The following is a 17,395-nucleotide window of genomic DNA, read 5'->3' on the forward strand; positions in this document are numbered from 1 at the left end:
TGATGAATTTTATTCTGTTAAGAGGGGGGTGGAGCAAAATGGAAGTGGGTGATCCATCTAGGCCTCCTCTGGAGGTCCCCAGCATCACAGACGCCAGTCTTCAGCCAGTTCAATTCACTGGATACTGCAAAGGCTGTGGGCCCTGACAATATTCCAACAATAGTACTGAAGATTTGTGCTCCAGAACTTGCTGTGCCCCCAGACAAGTTGTTCCAGTACAGCTACCATACTGGCAGCTGTCTGGCAATTTGGGAAGATTGGCCAGAAATATCCTGTACACAAAAAGCAGGACAAATCCAACCTAGTCATTTACTGCCACATCAGTCTACTCTTGATCATCAGTAAAGTGATGGAAGGGGCCATCAACAGTGCACTTGCTTGGCAATAACCTGTTCAATGATGCTCAGTTTGGGTTCTGCCAGGGCCACTCAGCTCCTGACCTCATTGCAGCCTTGGTTCAAACATGGACAATAGATCTGAACTCTAGAGGTGAGGTCAGAATGACTGCCCTTAACATCAAAGCTGCATTTGACTGAGTGTGGCATCAAGGAGCCCACTAAAAACTGGAGTCAATGGGAATCAGGGGGAAAACTCTCTGCTGGTTGGAGTTATACCTAGCACAAAGGAAAGTGGTTGTGGTTGGAGAACAATCATCTTAATTGCAATGCAGGGGTTCCTCAGGGTAGGGTCCTAGGCCCAACCACCTTCAGCTGCTTTATCAATGACCTTCCTTCCATCATAAGGTCAGAAGTGGGGGTGTTCACTGATGATTGCACCATGTTCAGCACCATTCGCGACTCCTCAGGTACTGAAGCAGTCCATGTCCAAATACAGCAAAACCTGGACAATATCCAGGAGTGTGATGGAATATTCTCCACTTGCCTGGATGAGTGCAGCTCCCACAACACTCAGGAAGCTTGAGACCATCCAGGACAAAGCAGCCCACTTGATTGGCACCCAACCCACAAACATTCATTTCCTCCACATGCACAGTGGCAGCAGTGTGTACCATCTACAAGATGCACTGCAGGAATTTACCAAGCCCCCTTAGACAGCACCTTCCAAACACACAACCTCTACCATGTAGAAGAATAAGTGCAGCCGACACATGAGAACACCACCACCTGGAAGTTCCCCTCCAAGCCACTCATCATCCTGACTTGGAAATATATCACCGTTCCTTCACTGTCGCTGGGTCAAAGTCCTGGAACTCCCTCCCTAACAGCACTGTGGGTGTACCTACACCACATGGACTGCAGCGGTTCAAGAAGGCAGCTCACCACCCACCACCTTCTCAAGGGCAATTAGGAATGGGCAATAAATGCTGGCCTGGTCAGCGATGCCCACGTCCCCATGAATGAATGAGAAAAAAGGTTGGAGCAAAGGAGAAATTTGCCAAAGATGTCAAGGTCCCAGGACAAAGTGAGTATTAATGGCAATGTTAAAGACTAAAGGAGGTGCTGATAGTGGCATAAAGTTAAGATAGCAGAATGTGTTATCTCCAGTAATCTGGAGGCCCAGGCTAATACCATGGGGGTCGAGGGGTCAAACAGCAGCTGGTGGAATCTTATTTCAATTATTTTTTAAATTCAATTGATTAATAAAAAATCTGGAATTCTAAAGTTAGTCTTTGCAACTTTTTTTTTACCCTTTCATGGCATATGGGCATCACTGGCAAGGCCAGCATTCATTGCCCGCCCCTAATTGCCCTTGAACTGACCTTGATAGGGCATTTCAGAAGGCAGCTAAGAGTCAACCGCATTGCTGTGGGTCTGGAGTCACATGTAGGCCAGACCAGGTAAGGACGACAGATTTCCTTCCCTAAAGGGGCATTAGTGAACCCCATTGCTGAGACTATCCTTATATTCCAGCTTTATTAATTGATTAAAATTCTACCAGCTGCCTCGATGGGATTCGAACCCATGTCTCCAAAGCCTGGATCACTGGATTAGTAGACCAGCGACATTAACACTGTACCACCATCTCCCCTAATGATGACAATGAAACTATCATTGATTGCTATAGAAACCCAACTGGTTCACTAATGTCCTTTAAGGCAGTGAAATCTCCAACCTTACCGGGTCTGGCCTACATGTGACTCCAGACCCACAGCAATGTGGCTGACTCTTAACTGCCCCTCTGAAACGGTCTAGCAAACCACTTAGTTCAAGGGCAATTAGGGATGGGCAACAAATGTTGGCCTTTCCAGCAAAGCCCACATCCTGTGAAAGAATAAAAAAGGAAAGATCTGCACTTGCATAAAACAGCTGCTACGTCTCAAAGCAATTAATTACTTAGCTATCAGCCCAAATGAGGCACTCACTTTGTGCTATTGGTTAACGGAGATTTGTTGGACAAGGGAACTCTCCTCTTCGAGAAAATCCCAGTTTAAATAAAATAGGGAGCTTGCATTTATATAGCGCCTTTCAAGACCTAACCACATCCCAAAGCTCTTGTCAGCCAATTAATGGTTTTTGTAGTCACAGTTGTAATGCAGGAAATGCGGCAGCCAATTATTGCACAGCAAGATCCCACAAACAGCCATGTGAATAATAATCAGATAAGCCTTTTTAAAGGTGTTGATTGTGGATAAATACAACTATAAGACCCACAGGGAAGAGTTCGCCTGCTCTTTCTTGAAATAGTGCCACAGGTTCTTATATATCCACCTGAGAAGGCAGACGGGAGGCTCGAGTTAACTTCTTATCTGAGAGATTGACAGTGCAGCGCTCCCTTGGGCCTAGATTTTGTGCTCAAGTCTCTGGAGTGGGTCTCAAACCTAGAACCTTTCTGAGGTGAGGGTTCTACGGGCTGAGCCAGTGCTGATACTTCAGCTTCCTGTAGATCTGTGCATTTCTCGCTTGATCGGCACCACATCCACAAACATTCACTCCCTCCACCACCGACCCACAGTGGCAGCAGTGTGTACCATCTACAAGGTGCACTGCAGGAATTCATCAAGACTCCTTAGACAGCACCTTCCAAACCCACGACCACTACCATCTAGAAGGACAAGGGCAGCAGGTAGAAGGGGACACCACCAGCTGGAAGTTCCCCTCCGAGTCACACACCATCCTGACTTGGAAATATATCGCCCGTTCCTTCACTGTCGCTGGGTGAAAATCCTGGAACTCCCTCCCTAACAGCACTGTGGGTGTACCTACACCACATGGACTGCAGCGGGTCAAGAAGGCAGCTCACCACCACCTTCTCAAGGGCAATCAGGGATGGGCAATAAATGCTGGTCTCGCCAACGATGCCCACGTCCCCAGAATGAATTTAAAAAATGACTCACTGGTAGCAGAGGCAAGTAAACTCTTCAGGTTTTTTTTAATATAGCCGGGATCTTTAATATTCCAGATCAAAGAAAAGTTTAATATTCCACTCAAAGGACAGCAATGCAGCTTTGCTCTCCTTTCCTGGGAGGGTCAGCCTAGATTGTATGCTTAAATCCAGGAATGAGGCAAGAATGCGCAAGTAGGTGACTCAGAGACTTGAGTGCTACCAGCTGAGCTGGTCTAACACTCACTTTGCTTTTTGATGTCTACGTGGTGATTTTCTCCTTGTTAAAACCATTTGAAAATGTCATTTCTTGCTGCCTGAAACACCTCGACAGTGATTGGTGCAGAGGTTAAATATAGGTCTCTATAATGAGGGCAGCTGTCATCATGAGCTACGTATGTGGCTACAGAACCATTTAGTTTGACATTTCTCACTGTAGTAATTATCTATGGTAGCCATCACTTCAGCAGCCTAGAGCACAAGGTTTGTGCTGGACTAAAGTACTTTCTCCCTATAAATAAAGCTTTTGGGGAAAAAAAATATGGCTGGCCTAAAAATAGCTTGTACTAGAACTGCTGCGGCATTATCAATCAGCAAACCCTTACTGCTGTCATGGTTGTCCGTCACCTTCAAGTCTCTTTGTGTGTATGTTGGTTTGGTGTTGGTGACAAGATGTGACACAGACTGCCATGCCAGAGCGGGGCTCCTGAGACGCTTAACCCAGAGCTGACCACCACGCCACAAGCTGTCGTTTTGCCAGACATTAGTGTCATTAGCTTTTTTTGTTCTCGGTTTATTTAACCAATCAGATTTAAAATCCTAGCTGCCCATGGTGGGATTTGAACCCCCAACCATGACTTCAGGCCTCTGGGGTTACTGTTCCAGCAATGTAACCACTGTGCTTTTTAAACATTTATTTGTCCATGGGATGCAGACGTCACTGGCTAGGCCAGCATTTATTGTCCGTCCCTAACTACCCTTGTTCAGAGGGGCAGTTAAGAGTCAGCCCACATCACTGTGGGTCTGGAGTCACATGTAGGCCAGACCAGGTAAGGACGGCAGATTTCCTTCCCTGAAGGACATTAGTGAACCAGATGGGTCTGGTTCGAGTCAGAGAGGTTGATTGCCAGTAAATAACGAACCAGACAATCGACATGGTTCCATGGTCATCATTAGACTTTTAATTTTATTGAACTCAGGTTTCACCATCTGCCGTGGTGGGATTGAAACCCAGGTCCCCAGATCATTACCCAGGGTCTCTGGATTACCAGTCCAGTGACAATACCACTAGGCCCCTGCATTCCCCATATAAACAAACTATGCTACCAATCCTAGTAAAGTGAGGAAGTTAATTACTAGTACAGACCAGTTGGGCAGAATGGCCTGTTTCTTTGCCGTGTGTTCTATGTAATTCAATGAAATTTATTGCACATAATATAGGCTGCTAGAGTCATCATCAGAGAAGAGAAACTAAGGCCATATCTGTCTGTCCTGATGGCTCGATGGGTGTTAAAGATCTTGGAACACAAAGAGCAGGGAGCTCGCCTACAATTCATCCAAGAAAGCACATTAACTGGTGATTTATCTCACCGTTCTTTTCTCTGTGCAAATATCCGCATCACTCACCTACACACACTGAACTTTAAAACGAATGAATCTTCGCTGTTACTGAGATAAGGTGTTTCATTAAAGTGAGTCCCTTTTTTCCCCCTTTCTCACACATTTCGGCGGTGGCTGAACTCTCTCTCATTATGTTCCTCTTGTACACAATTCAATCACAATTAGCGCACCCTGATACAGAACGAGCTCTGGTAGCGATACCATCGACATCTGAACTGGAATCCGAAGCCTCCTTTAAACCTCAGGGACTTACCGAGCTGAACTCAGTTCCCTGGCTAAACAACTGCTGTTAGCAAGTTGGAGATTTCCCTTTATTTGGAATGAATCAGAACGATTAGCTAGTTGGAGGGAATGTTTGATGAAAACGATTGTAACTCCGATTTTAATATGCTGTCGTGTCATGAATTTATTGCCCTGTTGCAATTCTAGTTTACCAGTGGGAAGTGAATTAGCAGCATTCTGGGCCTATGTCCTACGCAACGTGAAAAGGCAAGCACTTTCAGTTGGAAACAATCCCTTTCCCGACTCTATCCATGCTAAAAGTCACATGTCCACACTAACACCCTGCCTATTTGTCACATTTTGGTGCCACGCCCCCCCATTCTAAATTGCCATGACCCATTTGTTATGGAAGGCAAACTTGTAATAACGTCCTCCCGCCAGTGGTAGTGCTGTAACACTCCAGTTCTCCTTGGAAAAATCCCTTTGCCTCAACCAACTCTACCTCCGAAACTTCCATTTCCATCGCCCCTTTCGTGGCCTTAGGAAGTCTGATAATGTTTCACAGAGAATGTAGACACTTCTGAGATGTGGGTATCCAATTTGCAAGGCGTCCCAAACGGCAACAGGATAAATGATCATAGATTCGTCGCAGGGTGACCAACTCTCAGGGAGAAAAATAAGGAACGCCATGGCAAGGGTGAACCGAATGGGAATCACAGATCTGAAATGAGGGTCGAAGGCCGCCCTGGCAGCAAACAACCCAGGACGCGGGACAACATCCTCAAATAAGGGATTGTCCCATAAAATCCGGGATGGTTGGCCAGGGCCATAGAGTCATTTATGGGACAGAAGAAGACCATTCAGCCCATTCTGTGTGTTCTATCAAGTCTATGCTGTCTTTCCATGGGATAATCCATTCAGTTTCAATTTCCTGCTCTATCCCCCCCATTGCCCTGCAAGTTTATTTCCATCAATTGCCCCTCCGATTTGTTTTTGAAGTCATCGATCATCTTTGCATCCACCAGATCAGATGATCGATTCTGAATGATGTTTGGTTCAGGAATAATTGTCGACCTGGTCCCCACCAACTTCATGACATGCAATCAAAGTATTGTGTAAAAATAAGAATAGAAAATATAACTTTAAAAGAGGGGCTGAAGCATTTCTGCATGTCCAATTTCCCCCTAGCCTCCAATCCCATACCACCTGATGTGAGACATCACAGGAGTCCATTAGTACAGGTAGAAATAAATATGACGCCTTTCATTAAATTAAGTTGTTCTCTTTGTAGAGATCTGACATTTTATGCATCCCACCCTCTTCAGCCGTTTCTGTGAAGAGACTCTGAACAGTTCTCTCTCCTAAAAATGAAGGGCAGGGGAAGGTCGCAGGCGGCTGCAGGGGTCAACACTTTAGGGTCTAAGAAAAATAAAGAACTAGCCTCAATATTGACCTGTTCACCACCTCATGACATCCCAAACACTAGAGAACCAGACATTATGTTGAACTTATAGCACAGAGACAGGCTATATGGTCCAACTGCTCTTTGCCAATATTTATGCTCCACAAGAGCCTTTTCCTGCCCTACATTATCGAACTCTATTAGCATATTGTTCTATTCCTTTCTCTCTTGTCCTTATTGAGCTTCCCCTTAAATGTATCCATGATATTTGCCTCAACTACTTCTTGTGCCAGTGAGTTCCACATTCTAACTAATCTTTGGTAAAAAAGTTTCTCCGGAACGCATTATTGGATTTCTGAGTGACTTCCGTAAATTTATGGTTCCTAGTTTTAGCCCCACAAGTAGAACATCAACATCTGCCCTCCATCCTGGCTTGGAACACCCTCCCTAACAGCACAATGTGGGTGTTCCTACACTACATGGACTTCAGCGCTTCAAGAAGGTGGCCCACCACCTTCTTCTCAAGGGCCATTAGGGATGGGCAATAAATGCTGGCCTAGCCAGTGATGTTCACATCCCAAGAATGAATTTTAAAAAAGCCCCTATCATAATTTTAAAGACCAGGTCAGGTCATCTCTCAGCTTTCTTCTTTCTAGAGAAAAGAGCCTCAACCTGTTCCATGAAGTATTTTAAATTGTAGTCATTGTTGTAATGTAGAGGGAATGGGGATAAGTGGACAGCTGTCACTGAGCGCTCACAACAGAGTCAAGGGTCAATCATCTCCTTGTGTGCTGTAGATCTCTGTGATTCTAAGCTCCGATTGACAACTGAGTCTGAGGTCAGTCAGGAGGGATTGGGTCAACAATGAGTTGTACTCCTCTCTGACAACTCCTTGGGCAATGACAGGTTTATAGTGGGACTACGTGCTGCTAGATCAGAAAATTTACAGCCTGCAGGAGATCCAGGCTAGCTCGACTGCCTGGTTCACCATGTGAACATCTGTTCTTACATGTAAACATCCATTGGGAAGCACCTCAGGGAAGAACACCTTTAATGTTTTGGGAGCTTGTGAAGGATGGAAAAGTTGGTCAATTCTAAGACTATTGGCTCATATTTTGCTCTCCAAATAACAGTGAGGCAATGCCACCCTTCATGCCTAAACGATTCAGCAACTTCAGATGTGGGGCAGATACGTGACTAAACTCCAAAATCCAGGAGTTGTTGTTGGTGATGCTTTGCGAAGGCTGCATCTTGCTGTCTGCCTCAGCACTGAAATGCATTAACAGCGGTGTTTATGTCTAAACTCACCACGCAGAAATTAAGTCATTTCAAGTCTAAGTGAAAACGAAAGATGCCAAAAACACTCAGCTGAGTGTTCACCGCATTTTCTGTTTTTATTTCAAATTTCCAGCATCTTCAGTGCTTGGCCTGTGTTCAAGTCTGTAAGTACCCTGTTAATGATGTGCTAAGTGTTATTTACTGGCAATCAACCTCTCTGGCAGTGATAATTAACTGTTGCGCTATTAACTATTCTTACATTACAACAGCAAATCCACTTCAAAAGTACTTCATTGGCTGTAAAACACTTTGGGCTTTGAGGTTGTGATGGCACTTTAGTGTCAAGTTCCATTCTTGCAGATTTTCATTGTTATTGAGCATTTTAAAAATGTAAAATCATAAATTCATTTTGTGTTTACTTTTCATTACCATCTCTCTTCTTTTTAAATCGTTCCCCTAATCCAAGCTTTCTTTCAACTTTTTCATTTCTCTTTTTGTACCTGGTTTGACATTGAGTTCACCCATTCCTTCTCAGCCCCTGCAGTATTAATTTTACAATCCTCCAACCTGATTGTTTAAGGAGATGCACAGTCGCTTGCCTCGCTCATTCAGGTTCCAGATGCCCCTATTCCCTTGCTGTGATGTTATCACCCCACACGTCCAGCAACTCGCCACGCAAAGGTTTTAACAACCTCTAAGCAGGGGCAGGTCTAACTAACGGCACGTGCTGCAGCAAAGCCTGGGCCAATGTGGTTTCTACTATTAGCGTTCTCTGTGAAGCTGTTACACCACAAGCTTTGGCCTGGAGATATGACTTAGATATTGATATTCCATTGACGTTTTGCAACAACATACAGTAGAAGAAAGTTTTATATGATATAGAGTCATAGAGTTATACAACACAGAAACAGGCTCTTTGGTCCATCGTGTCGATGCCAGCCATCAAGCACCTATCTATTCTAATCCCATTTTCCAGCACTTGGCCCGTAGCCCTGTATGCTATGGTGTTTCAAGTGCTCATCTAAATGCTCCTTAAATGTTGTGAGGGTTCCTGCCTCTACTGCCCTCTCAGGCAGTGTGCTCCAGATTCCAACCACCTTCTGGGTGAAAAAATCTTTCCTCAAATTCCTCTGAACCTTCTGCCCCTTACCTTAAATCTATGCCCCCCTGGTTATTGAACCTCCGCTAAGGGGAAAGGTTTCTTTTTATCTTCCCTATCTATGCCCCTCATAATTTTGTATACCTCAATCAGGTCCCCGATCAGCCTTCTCTGCTCTAAGGAAAACAACCCTAGCCTAACCAATCTCTCTTCATAATTGTCCTTGGATTTGGACTCTGAATCCACTTGATCAAATAGAAAGTCAGTCCAGTGAAGCAAGCAGAATCGTGTAGTGAAATGTAATTTATTTCATTAAGTTGGTATAAAGTACTAAGGGCTCTATGTTCAAGCCTAAGGCCTCACTATCGATATTGGACAGGTAAAGTTGTGTTAGACTTGTAGTGAACCTTGGTTAGATTCTAGTGCACAGTTCTGGCCTCCCATATAATAAAAAAGATGTAGAGGCATTGGAGAAAGTGCAAAAAAGATTTACCATAAGTGAGAGATTATACCCATCAGGAAAGACTGAGCCAGCTGAGATTCTTCTCTGTAGAAAAGAGAAGGCTAAGGGATGGCCTGTTAGACGGCTTTAAGCTTATGACAGGGTTTGAAAGGGTAGACATTGGGAGAAGATGTTTCCACTTGTGGGGAAGAGCAAAACCAGTGGCTGTCAACATAAGATAGTCACTAATAAATCACATAGGGAATGCCTGAGACACTTCTTAACTCAGAGGGTGGTTAGAATGTGGAACTCGCTTGCACAGAGAGTGGTTGAGTCAAATAGCACAGATGCATTAAATTGGATAAGCACGTGAAGAAGAAAGGAATAGAAAAATATGTTAAAAGGATGGAGAAATGAATGGGGGGAGCCTCGGGTGGGACCTAAACACCGACAGAGACCTGTTGGGCTGAATGGGTTGCTTTTGTGCTGCAAGTTCAATACCATTTTACTTAAAGGCAAGTTATATGTCTGAGGGTGTCGGCCTGCTTACAGGAACGGTTGGCGACACAAAGCCCCAGTAGAATATCTACCGTAAAACCCAGAAATATAGCTTAAGGACTTACCACTAGGTTTCCAATCACCATGACCAGCATGAAGACAAGGATGCACAGGGGCTGCCCAGCCACCTCCATACAGTCCCACATGGTTTCAATCCACTCACCGCACAGGACCCGAAACACGATGAGGAAAGAGTGGAAGAAGTCGGACATGTGCCAGCGAGGGAGCTGGCATTTGACGGAGATCTTACAAACGGCGTCGGTGTAGCTTTTGCCAAAGAGTTGCATCCCAACCACCGCGAAGATGAAGACAATGATGGCCAGGACAAGGGTCAAGTTGCCCAAAGCACCCATCGAATTACCAATGATCTTAATGAGCGTGTTGAGGGTGGGCCATGATTTTGCCAGTTTGAAGACTCTGAGCTGTGAGGTAAGATTGGATTTAAAAAAAGACTGCATTAGACAATGTAGGTTCACTGAGCTACAATTAAGACACAATGAATGGGCGAAGCAGAAGGAAAGTTTAATGAATGTTTTCCAATGAATTGAAGCATGCAACCTGTCAACAAGTCAACTGAAGGCCTGAGGCCTATTATCTCCTAATCTGATTATGTGTTTAACTGCAAATAAGTACATTAGGTTCTGTTCAATGGGTAGTCAAAGGTAAATATAAGAATTTAAGGAATAGAGGCTGAAATAGGCCATTTGGCCCTTCAAGCCTGCTGCACTGTTCAACAAGATCCTGGCTGATTGTCTATCTTAACTCCACCTCCCCCCCAGCATCCCCATATGTCTTAATTCCCTCAGTACACAAAAACCTATTGACTTCTGTTTTGAATATACTCAACAATGGAGCATCCACAGCTCTCTGGAGTAGAGAATTCAAAAGATTCACAGGCTGGGCCCCTTATGCTGAGACTGTACCTCTGTGTTCTAGATTCCCCAGCTAGTGGAAATAATTTCTCATGATTCTACCCTGTTAAACCCCTTAAGTTTTGAGAAATTCATGGCCCTTGCAGTACTCTTCAATGGTGAATGTGCCGCTCTATGCCCTACAGACTTGGAAGGTCCTGGGTTTAATGGTTAACTGTGCTGGGTTAGCTGATTTTAAGGGTAAGAATATTAAGCTTTTCTCCCCTGATCACGATCCAGTGCCTCCTGCTTGAACGTGTATAAGGGTCATGTGAGAGCAGGTGTGATGGCCTTCTGACATCGCCTATCCTAAACTCAACCATGAAGAGCATTCAATTGGACGAGGGTTGTTGTTGCTTATGGGAGCCTAATGGAGATTGAGCGGGGAAGTAGAGCTGAGGTTGAAGATTACCCATTATCTTTTTAAACAGTAGAGCAGGCTCAAAGGGCCATGTTACATAGGGTTACGTAGGATAAGCTGCGCAGAAACAGGCCTTTCTGCCCAACCAGTCTATGCTGGCGTTTATGCTCCACTTGAGCCTCCTCCCATCTTTTCTCATTTAAATCTACCATTGTAACCCTCTATTCCCTTCTCGCTCATATGCTTATCTAGCTTCCCCTTAAATGCATCGATACCAATAACTTCAATCACTCCTTGTGGTAGCGAGTTCCACATTCTCACCACTCTTTGCGTGAAGACGTTTCTTCTGAATTCCCTATTGGCTTTTTGTGTGACTATCTCATATTGATGGCCTCTAGTTATGCTCTTCCCCACAAGGGGAAACATTCTCTCTGTATCCACTTTATCAAAACCTTCCAGAATTTTAAAGGTCTCTGTTACATTACCCCCCGGCCTTCTTTTTTCAAGAGAGACCCATCTTTCCCTGATACGTAAGCCCACACATTTCAGATACCTTCCTCGTAAATCTTCTCTGCACCTTCTCCAGTACCTCGATATCCTTTTTATAACAATGGCGACCAGACCTGCATGCAGCAGTGAGTAACTCACCTCCTGACTCCCCAAATCCTGTCCACCATCTACAAGGCACAAGTCAGGAGTGTGATGGAATACTCCCCGCTTGCCAGGATGAGTGCAGCTCCCACAACACTCAAGAAGCTTGACACCGTCCAGGACAAAGCAGCCCGCTTGATTTCTTTTTAATTCGTTCAAGGGATGTGGGCGTCGCTGGCTAGGCCAGCATTTATTGTCCATGCCTAGTTGCCCTTGAGAAGGTGGTGGTGAGCTGCCTTCTTGAACCGCTGCAGTCAATGTGGTGTAGGTACACCCACAGTGCTGTTAGGGAGCAAGTTCTAGGATTTTGACCCAGTGACAGTGAAGGAATGGCGATATATTTCCAAGTCAGGATGGTGAGTGGCTTGGCGGGTGACTTGATTGGCAACACATCCACAAACATTCACTCCCTCCACCACCAATGCACTATAGCAGCAGCAGTGTGTACCAACTGCAAGATACACCGCAGGGACTCACCAAGCCACCTTAGACAGCACCTTCCAAACACACAACCACTACCATCTGGAAAGACAAGGGCAGCAGGTACATGGAAACACCACCACCTGGAAGCTCCCCTCCAAGCCACTCACCATCCTATGGTGAAAAATTATGCCTATGACAGATGTCAGGTCGAAAATACAATTGAGAACCAGGCTGAATATTGGAGGCTCAAAGGGGAGGTGCAAAAGCAAATAAGAGAAACAAATAGGGAATATGAAAAGAGACTGGCAGCCAATATAAAAGGAAATCCCAAAGTCTTTTCTAGGCATACAAATAGAGACCTGAAATTGAATTGAATTTTCACGGAGTTGGACGAGCTCCAGAGCCATTTAAAAATGGTGGGCAAGGCCCGATTCCAGGACTGCTGCACCTATTCCTGGTGTTGGCAGGGAATAAGGGTATGGGCAGTGGGCCCACACCCTCAACTCTCGACCTGACTGGCTCCATTGCTCTCCTCGCCCCCCCACAATTTTCGTGAAGTTGGGCCAGCTTCTGAATGACTCGTGGTTCACGACTCCTCAGAGGAGTCATGAACCACAGTCTTGATTTAGGAACTTCTTGAAGAGTGTGTTTAAAACATCTTACCCATGGCCACATAATGCATTCCATGCCATCTCCCTGGCCTCCATGTCCCCTCCATGCCCATTTACCAATTATGCACTATGTACAGAACCAATGAGCCATACTATAACAATGGACCCCAATGGGAACTGTGTTAGCAGAAGCAGATGGCCAGACATCTAGTTCTCCACCTGGGTTCTTTATGAATGCTTGGCTGAACTACAAGGCTCATAAATGCATTAGCTCAGCAGGGGTCCATCTGGGCAAACTGAAGCGGAGTGTTCACTTTGCTTGATTGACATCTTTATGAGGCTATATTATTCTTTATGTGATCTCTTTTCTGAGTGTTTATATATTTATTTGAACAAGATTAAAAGGTGCGAAGTAAGTAAAGCTATTATTACAATAATGGCTCCATCGGTTTGATACTTTTGTAGGGTGATAGGAACAGCAGGTTTTTCCCCGAAGTAGATTTCTGAATGGGTGTTTTCATTCCTCAGCGTTTCAACACTTGCCATTGTTATCATTGTTATCACCCGCCCCCCATGGCCACCTACAATCTTTTTCCGGGGTTGATGGACCCGACTTGTCCATCCCCGCCTCCTCGGAGCAAAAACTGGGTGTGACAGGGCCCTTTAAACTGAGGTCGGTCTGCCAAGTCGGGAAATCCCCTGACTTTCCTGAGCCTCAGTAGCGAAAAGTCAGCCTGCTTAACTCTTGTTTCTCTCTCCACAGGTGCTTCCAGGCCCGCTGCATATTTCGAGGATTTTCTGCTTTTATTGCCTTTAGCGAACCTGTGCTGGCTTATCCTTTATCGGCCCACGTTTAGAGAAGTGACAATTTCTCTACTCTCTCCGCCTTTTCTGTTGGATTTGCAGCATCCTCCTTCGCGAAGACTGATACGAGGAATGGAGTTGACACCCTGTTTAGGCCCCAACTAAAGTTTTGCATCCAGCTCTGGTCTTCCCTCTAGTTGGGAGGTGAGGTCCTTGAGAGAATGTGGCGGAGTGAGCCAGAATGGCTTGAGGGTTGAGAGAATTTCGCGACAAGGTTAGGTTGGGGATCTGGGCCATGACGACTCTATAACTCAACATTAACCATGCTCTTTGCCTCCATAAGAAGATCTCTTTTTTGATCCCCAATCTGTCCTAGCCTTTCTTCAGTTTCCTTTTCACTACTTATATGCTTAAAGAAGTCTTTTGAGTTTCCTTTTGCGTTACTCACTAGCCAATCCTCGTGCACTCTCTTTGGCTCGCCTATACTCTTGTTCAGTTCTCCTTCCACCTTTATTACCGGCCCTTCATCTTCATTGGGTCAAAATCCTGACACTCCCTCCCTAACAGCACTGTGGGTGTACCTACACCACATGGACTGCAGCGGCTCAAGAACGCAGCTCACCACCACCTTCCCAAGGGCAAGTAGGGTTGGGCAATAAATGCTGGCCCAGCCAACGAAGCCCATATCCCCAGAATAAATTATACATATTTTTTTAAACGGTTCAAGCATTGGAAGACGATGGGTTAATATTAATTATTAGCTAGGCTGCGATTTTCATGGCCCAGGCTGTAAGAGAGGTTGTGCAGATGATTTTTAAAATAAAATTATGCCTCTATTAAAATGCTGTGACTGCATCAATGACCATGAGCAAGTTCAAAGGGAACCCACCTATTGATATGTTAGTTACTATTTACAGCTGCTTAATGGTGTATTCCATAAACATAACAGACAATGTTAAAAGGTGATGGAAACACATCCGTATATTATACAAATGCATTAGGCTCTGTGCCTTCGGACCTCTGAAGTGTACTGCAGCTGTGAATTAAAATCAACTAACACTGGTTAGCATGGGTCCCGAAACACTGGGGAAAGGTTGAGCTGTTGGTGATGTTTGTTTTAAGGTGGGTTAGACAGTTGGAGAGACCACAGCTCCTGGTTCCATCCCACCCCATATCCACCACCACCCACCCACCCACCCACCCCACCAGCCCACCCCATATCTACCACCACCCACCCCCCCAGCCAGCCCACCCCATATCCACCACCACCCACCCCCCCGGCCCACCCTATATCCTCCTCACCCCACAATCTCCACTGCGCCCTGCAAATTGGCAGCACGAATGGGGATTGAATAGATTAGATAGATAGGAACATCGCCATCTGCAATTGCCCTCCAAGTCACTCACCATCCTGACTTGGAAATGTATCGGCTGTTCCTTCACTGTCGCTGGGTCAAAATCCTGGAACTCCCTCCCTAACAGCACTGTGGGTGTACCTACACCACATGGACTGCAGCGGTTCAAGAAGGCAGCTCACCACCACCTTCTCAAGGGCAACTAGGGATGGGCAATAAATGCTGGCCCAGCCAGTGAAGCCCACATCCCGTGAAAAAAATCCTTTAAATGTTTTGAAGATCCCAATTAGACCATCCCTCAAACTCCTGCCCTTACAGGAACACCAAGCCAAGTTCATGCAACCTGTTGAACATGCGAACATATGAATTAGGAGCAAGAGTAGGCCATTGAGCCCCTCGAGCCCGCTCTGTCATTCAATAAGAGCATGGCCGATCTGATTGTGGCTTCAACTCCACATTCCATCTACCCCCCGATAACCTTTGACTCCCTTGTTAGTCAAGACTCTATCTATCGCTTCCTTAAAAATACTCATTGACGCTGCCTCCATCAATCTCTGGGAAAGAGAATTCCAAAGATTCACAACCCTCCTAGCCACAATCTCTCACAGGAATGGAAACCAGGCACAGTGCACAACAAGCAACTCACCACTCCCTGTGGTACTCATAGACTCATAGTGAGCTCCACATTCGAACCACCCTCTGGCCGGAGACATTTCTCCTGAATTCCCGGCTGGATTTTTTCCTGACTTTCTTATATCCATGGCCCCTAGTTCTGATCTAGCCTGGAAGTGGAAATATCTTCTCTATGTCTACCCTATCAGACCCTTCCATAGTATTGAAAACCTCTGTCGGTCTTCTCTCTCTTTTCTAGCCAGAAGCCTGTTCAATCGGTCGTGAAAGGGATAACCCCTCAGATCTCGCATCGACTTTGCAAGCCTTTCTGTCCTGAACCTATGGAGGCAAGAGCTGTTCACCGTACGCCAAGTGCAGATATGTCAAGGGAGTAGCATTTCTGACTGGGACTGTGCTCCACTCTGGGTGTAAGTGGTGTGGGTGGTGGTGCTGGGAGCAATGTCATCACTCGGGTACATGACTGAAAGGAAGGAAAAGGGCAGTACCAGTCTGAAGGAGCGCAGCACCGACAGGCCATCCACTCTGGCTAGGCCGAGCTCGATCAAGCTCAGGCAGACAATGATGCTGTCAAATATGTTCCAGCCCTGCTGAAAGTAGTAGTACGGGTCCAAGGCAATGATTTTTAAGACCATCTCAGCTGTGAAAATGGCGGTGAAGACCTGCGGGAAAGATGAAACATGTGTCAGGGCAGCGACTGGCACCCCGCCCCCCCCACCAACCCCCCAACCTTCCATCGCACCCCTGCCCCTCCAACCTTGCACGCCCCAACACACCCGCCCTCCTGGGGGCAATTCCCAGCCTGACTTAACACTATTCTTAGATGCGAGGGCCAGGAGGCATCATCCATGCACAATGTGCAGGCCACTGTCTGCTTCTGGGTGTTCACAGCTCGAGGAATTTCCCGCTGTTTGTTTTTCAAGTTGAAGGAGCCTCACGCAGTCTCATTTCTATTGACAACAATTATTTCCCCACACACAAGGAGCACAAAAAAAAATCAAAGCAGAACAGTGAGACTAAATATTTACTACTCAAGCTGTGATCACCCTGCCAATCAACAGTTTTACAACCCAAGGAGAATTGATTCCTTTACCATGTCTGATCCTGCCTGCATTATGCTGAGTATACTGAAGTGAATAGGTAAGGGGCTAACCTTTCATCACCACACACACACACACACACACACAATCTCACACACACCACACACACCACATACTCACAGATACACACACACAATCTCTCACACACACACACACACACAGATACACACACAATCTCTCACACACCACACACTCACAGATACACACACACAATCTCTCACACACCACACACTCACAGATACACACACACAATCTCTCACACACACACACTCACAGATACACACACACAATCTCACACACACCACACACACACACACACAATCTCTCACACACACACACACTCACACACAATCTCTCACACACACACACACACAGATACACACACAATCTCTCACACACCACACACTCACAGATACACACACACAATCTCTCACACACCACACACTCACAGATACACACACACAATCTCTCACACACACACACTCACAGATACACACACACAATCTCACACACACCACACACACACACACACAATCTCTCACACACACACACACTCACACACAATCTCTCACACACCACACACTCACAGATACACACACAATCTCTCACACACCACACACTCACAGATACACACACACAATCTCTC

The 17,395-nt window shown here is 45.7% G+C and overlaps 1 protein-coding gene across 1 annotated transcript in view; it reads right to left on the reverse strand.

The window, feature by feature from the left end:
- Window positions 1-17,395, reverse strand: part of scn5lab (sodium channel, voltage gated, type V-like, alpha b) — a 175,442-nt gene that overhangs the window by 107,622 nt on the left and 50,425 nt on the right. The window contains exons 10-11 of the mRNA XM_078534703.1: window positions 16,138-16,311; window positions 9,969-10,325 (exon numbers count right to left, since the gene is read on the reverse strand). Coding sequence (XP_078390829.1) covers window positions 9,969-10,325; window positions 16,138-16,311 — 531 coding nt within the window. The remainder of the gene's footprint in view (window positions 1-9,968; window positions 10,326-16,137; window positions 16,312-17,395) is intronic.

This window comes from Cetorhinus maximus, chromosome 3, assembly GCF_964194155.1.
Source record: "Cetorhinus maximus chromosome 3, sCetMax3.hap1.1, whole genome shotgun sequence".
Lineage (NCBI taxonomy): Eukaryota > Metazoa > Chordata > Chondrichthyes > Lamniformes > Cetorhinidae > Cetorhinus > Cetorhinus maximus.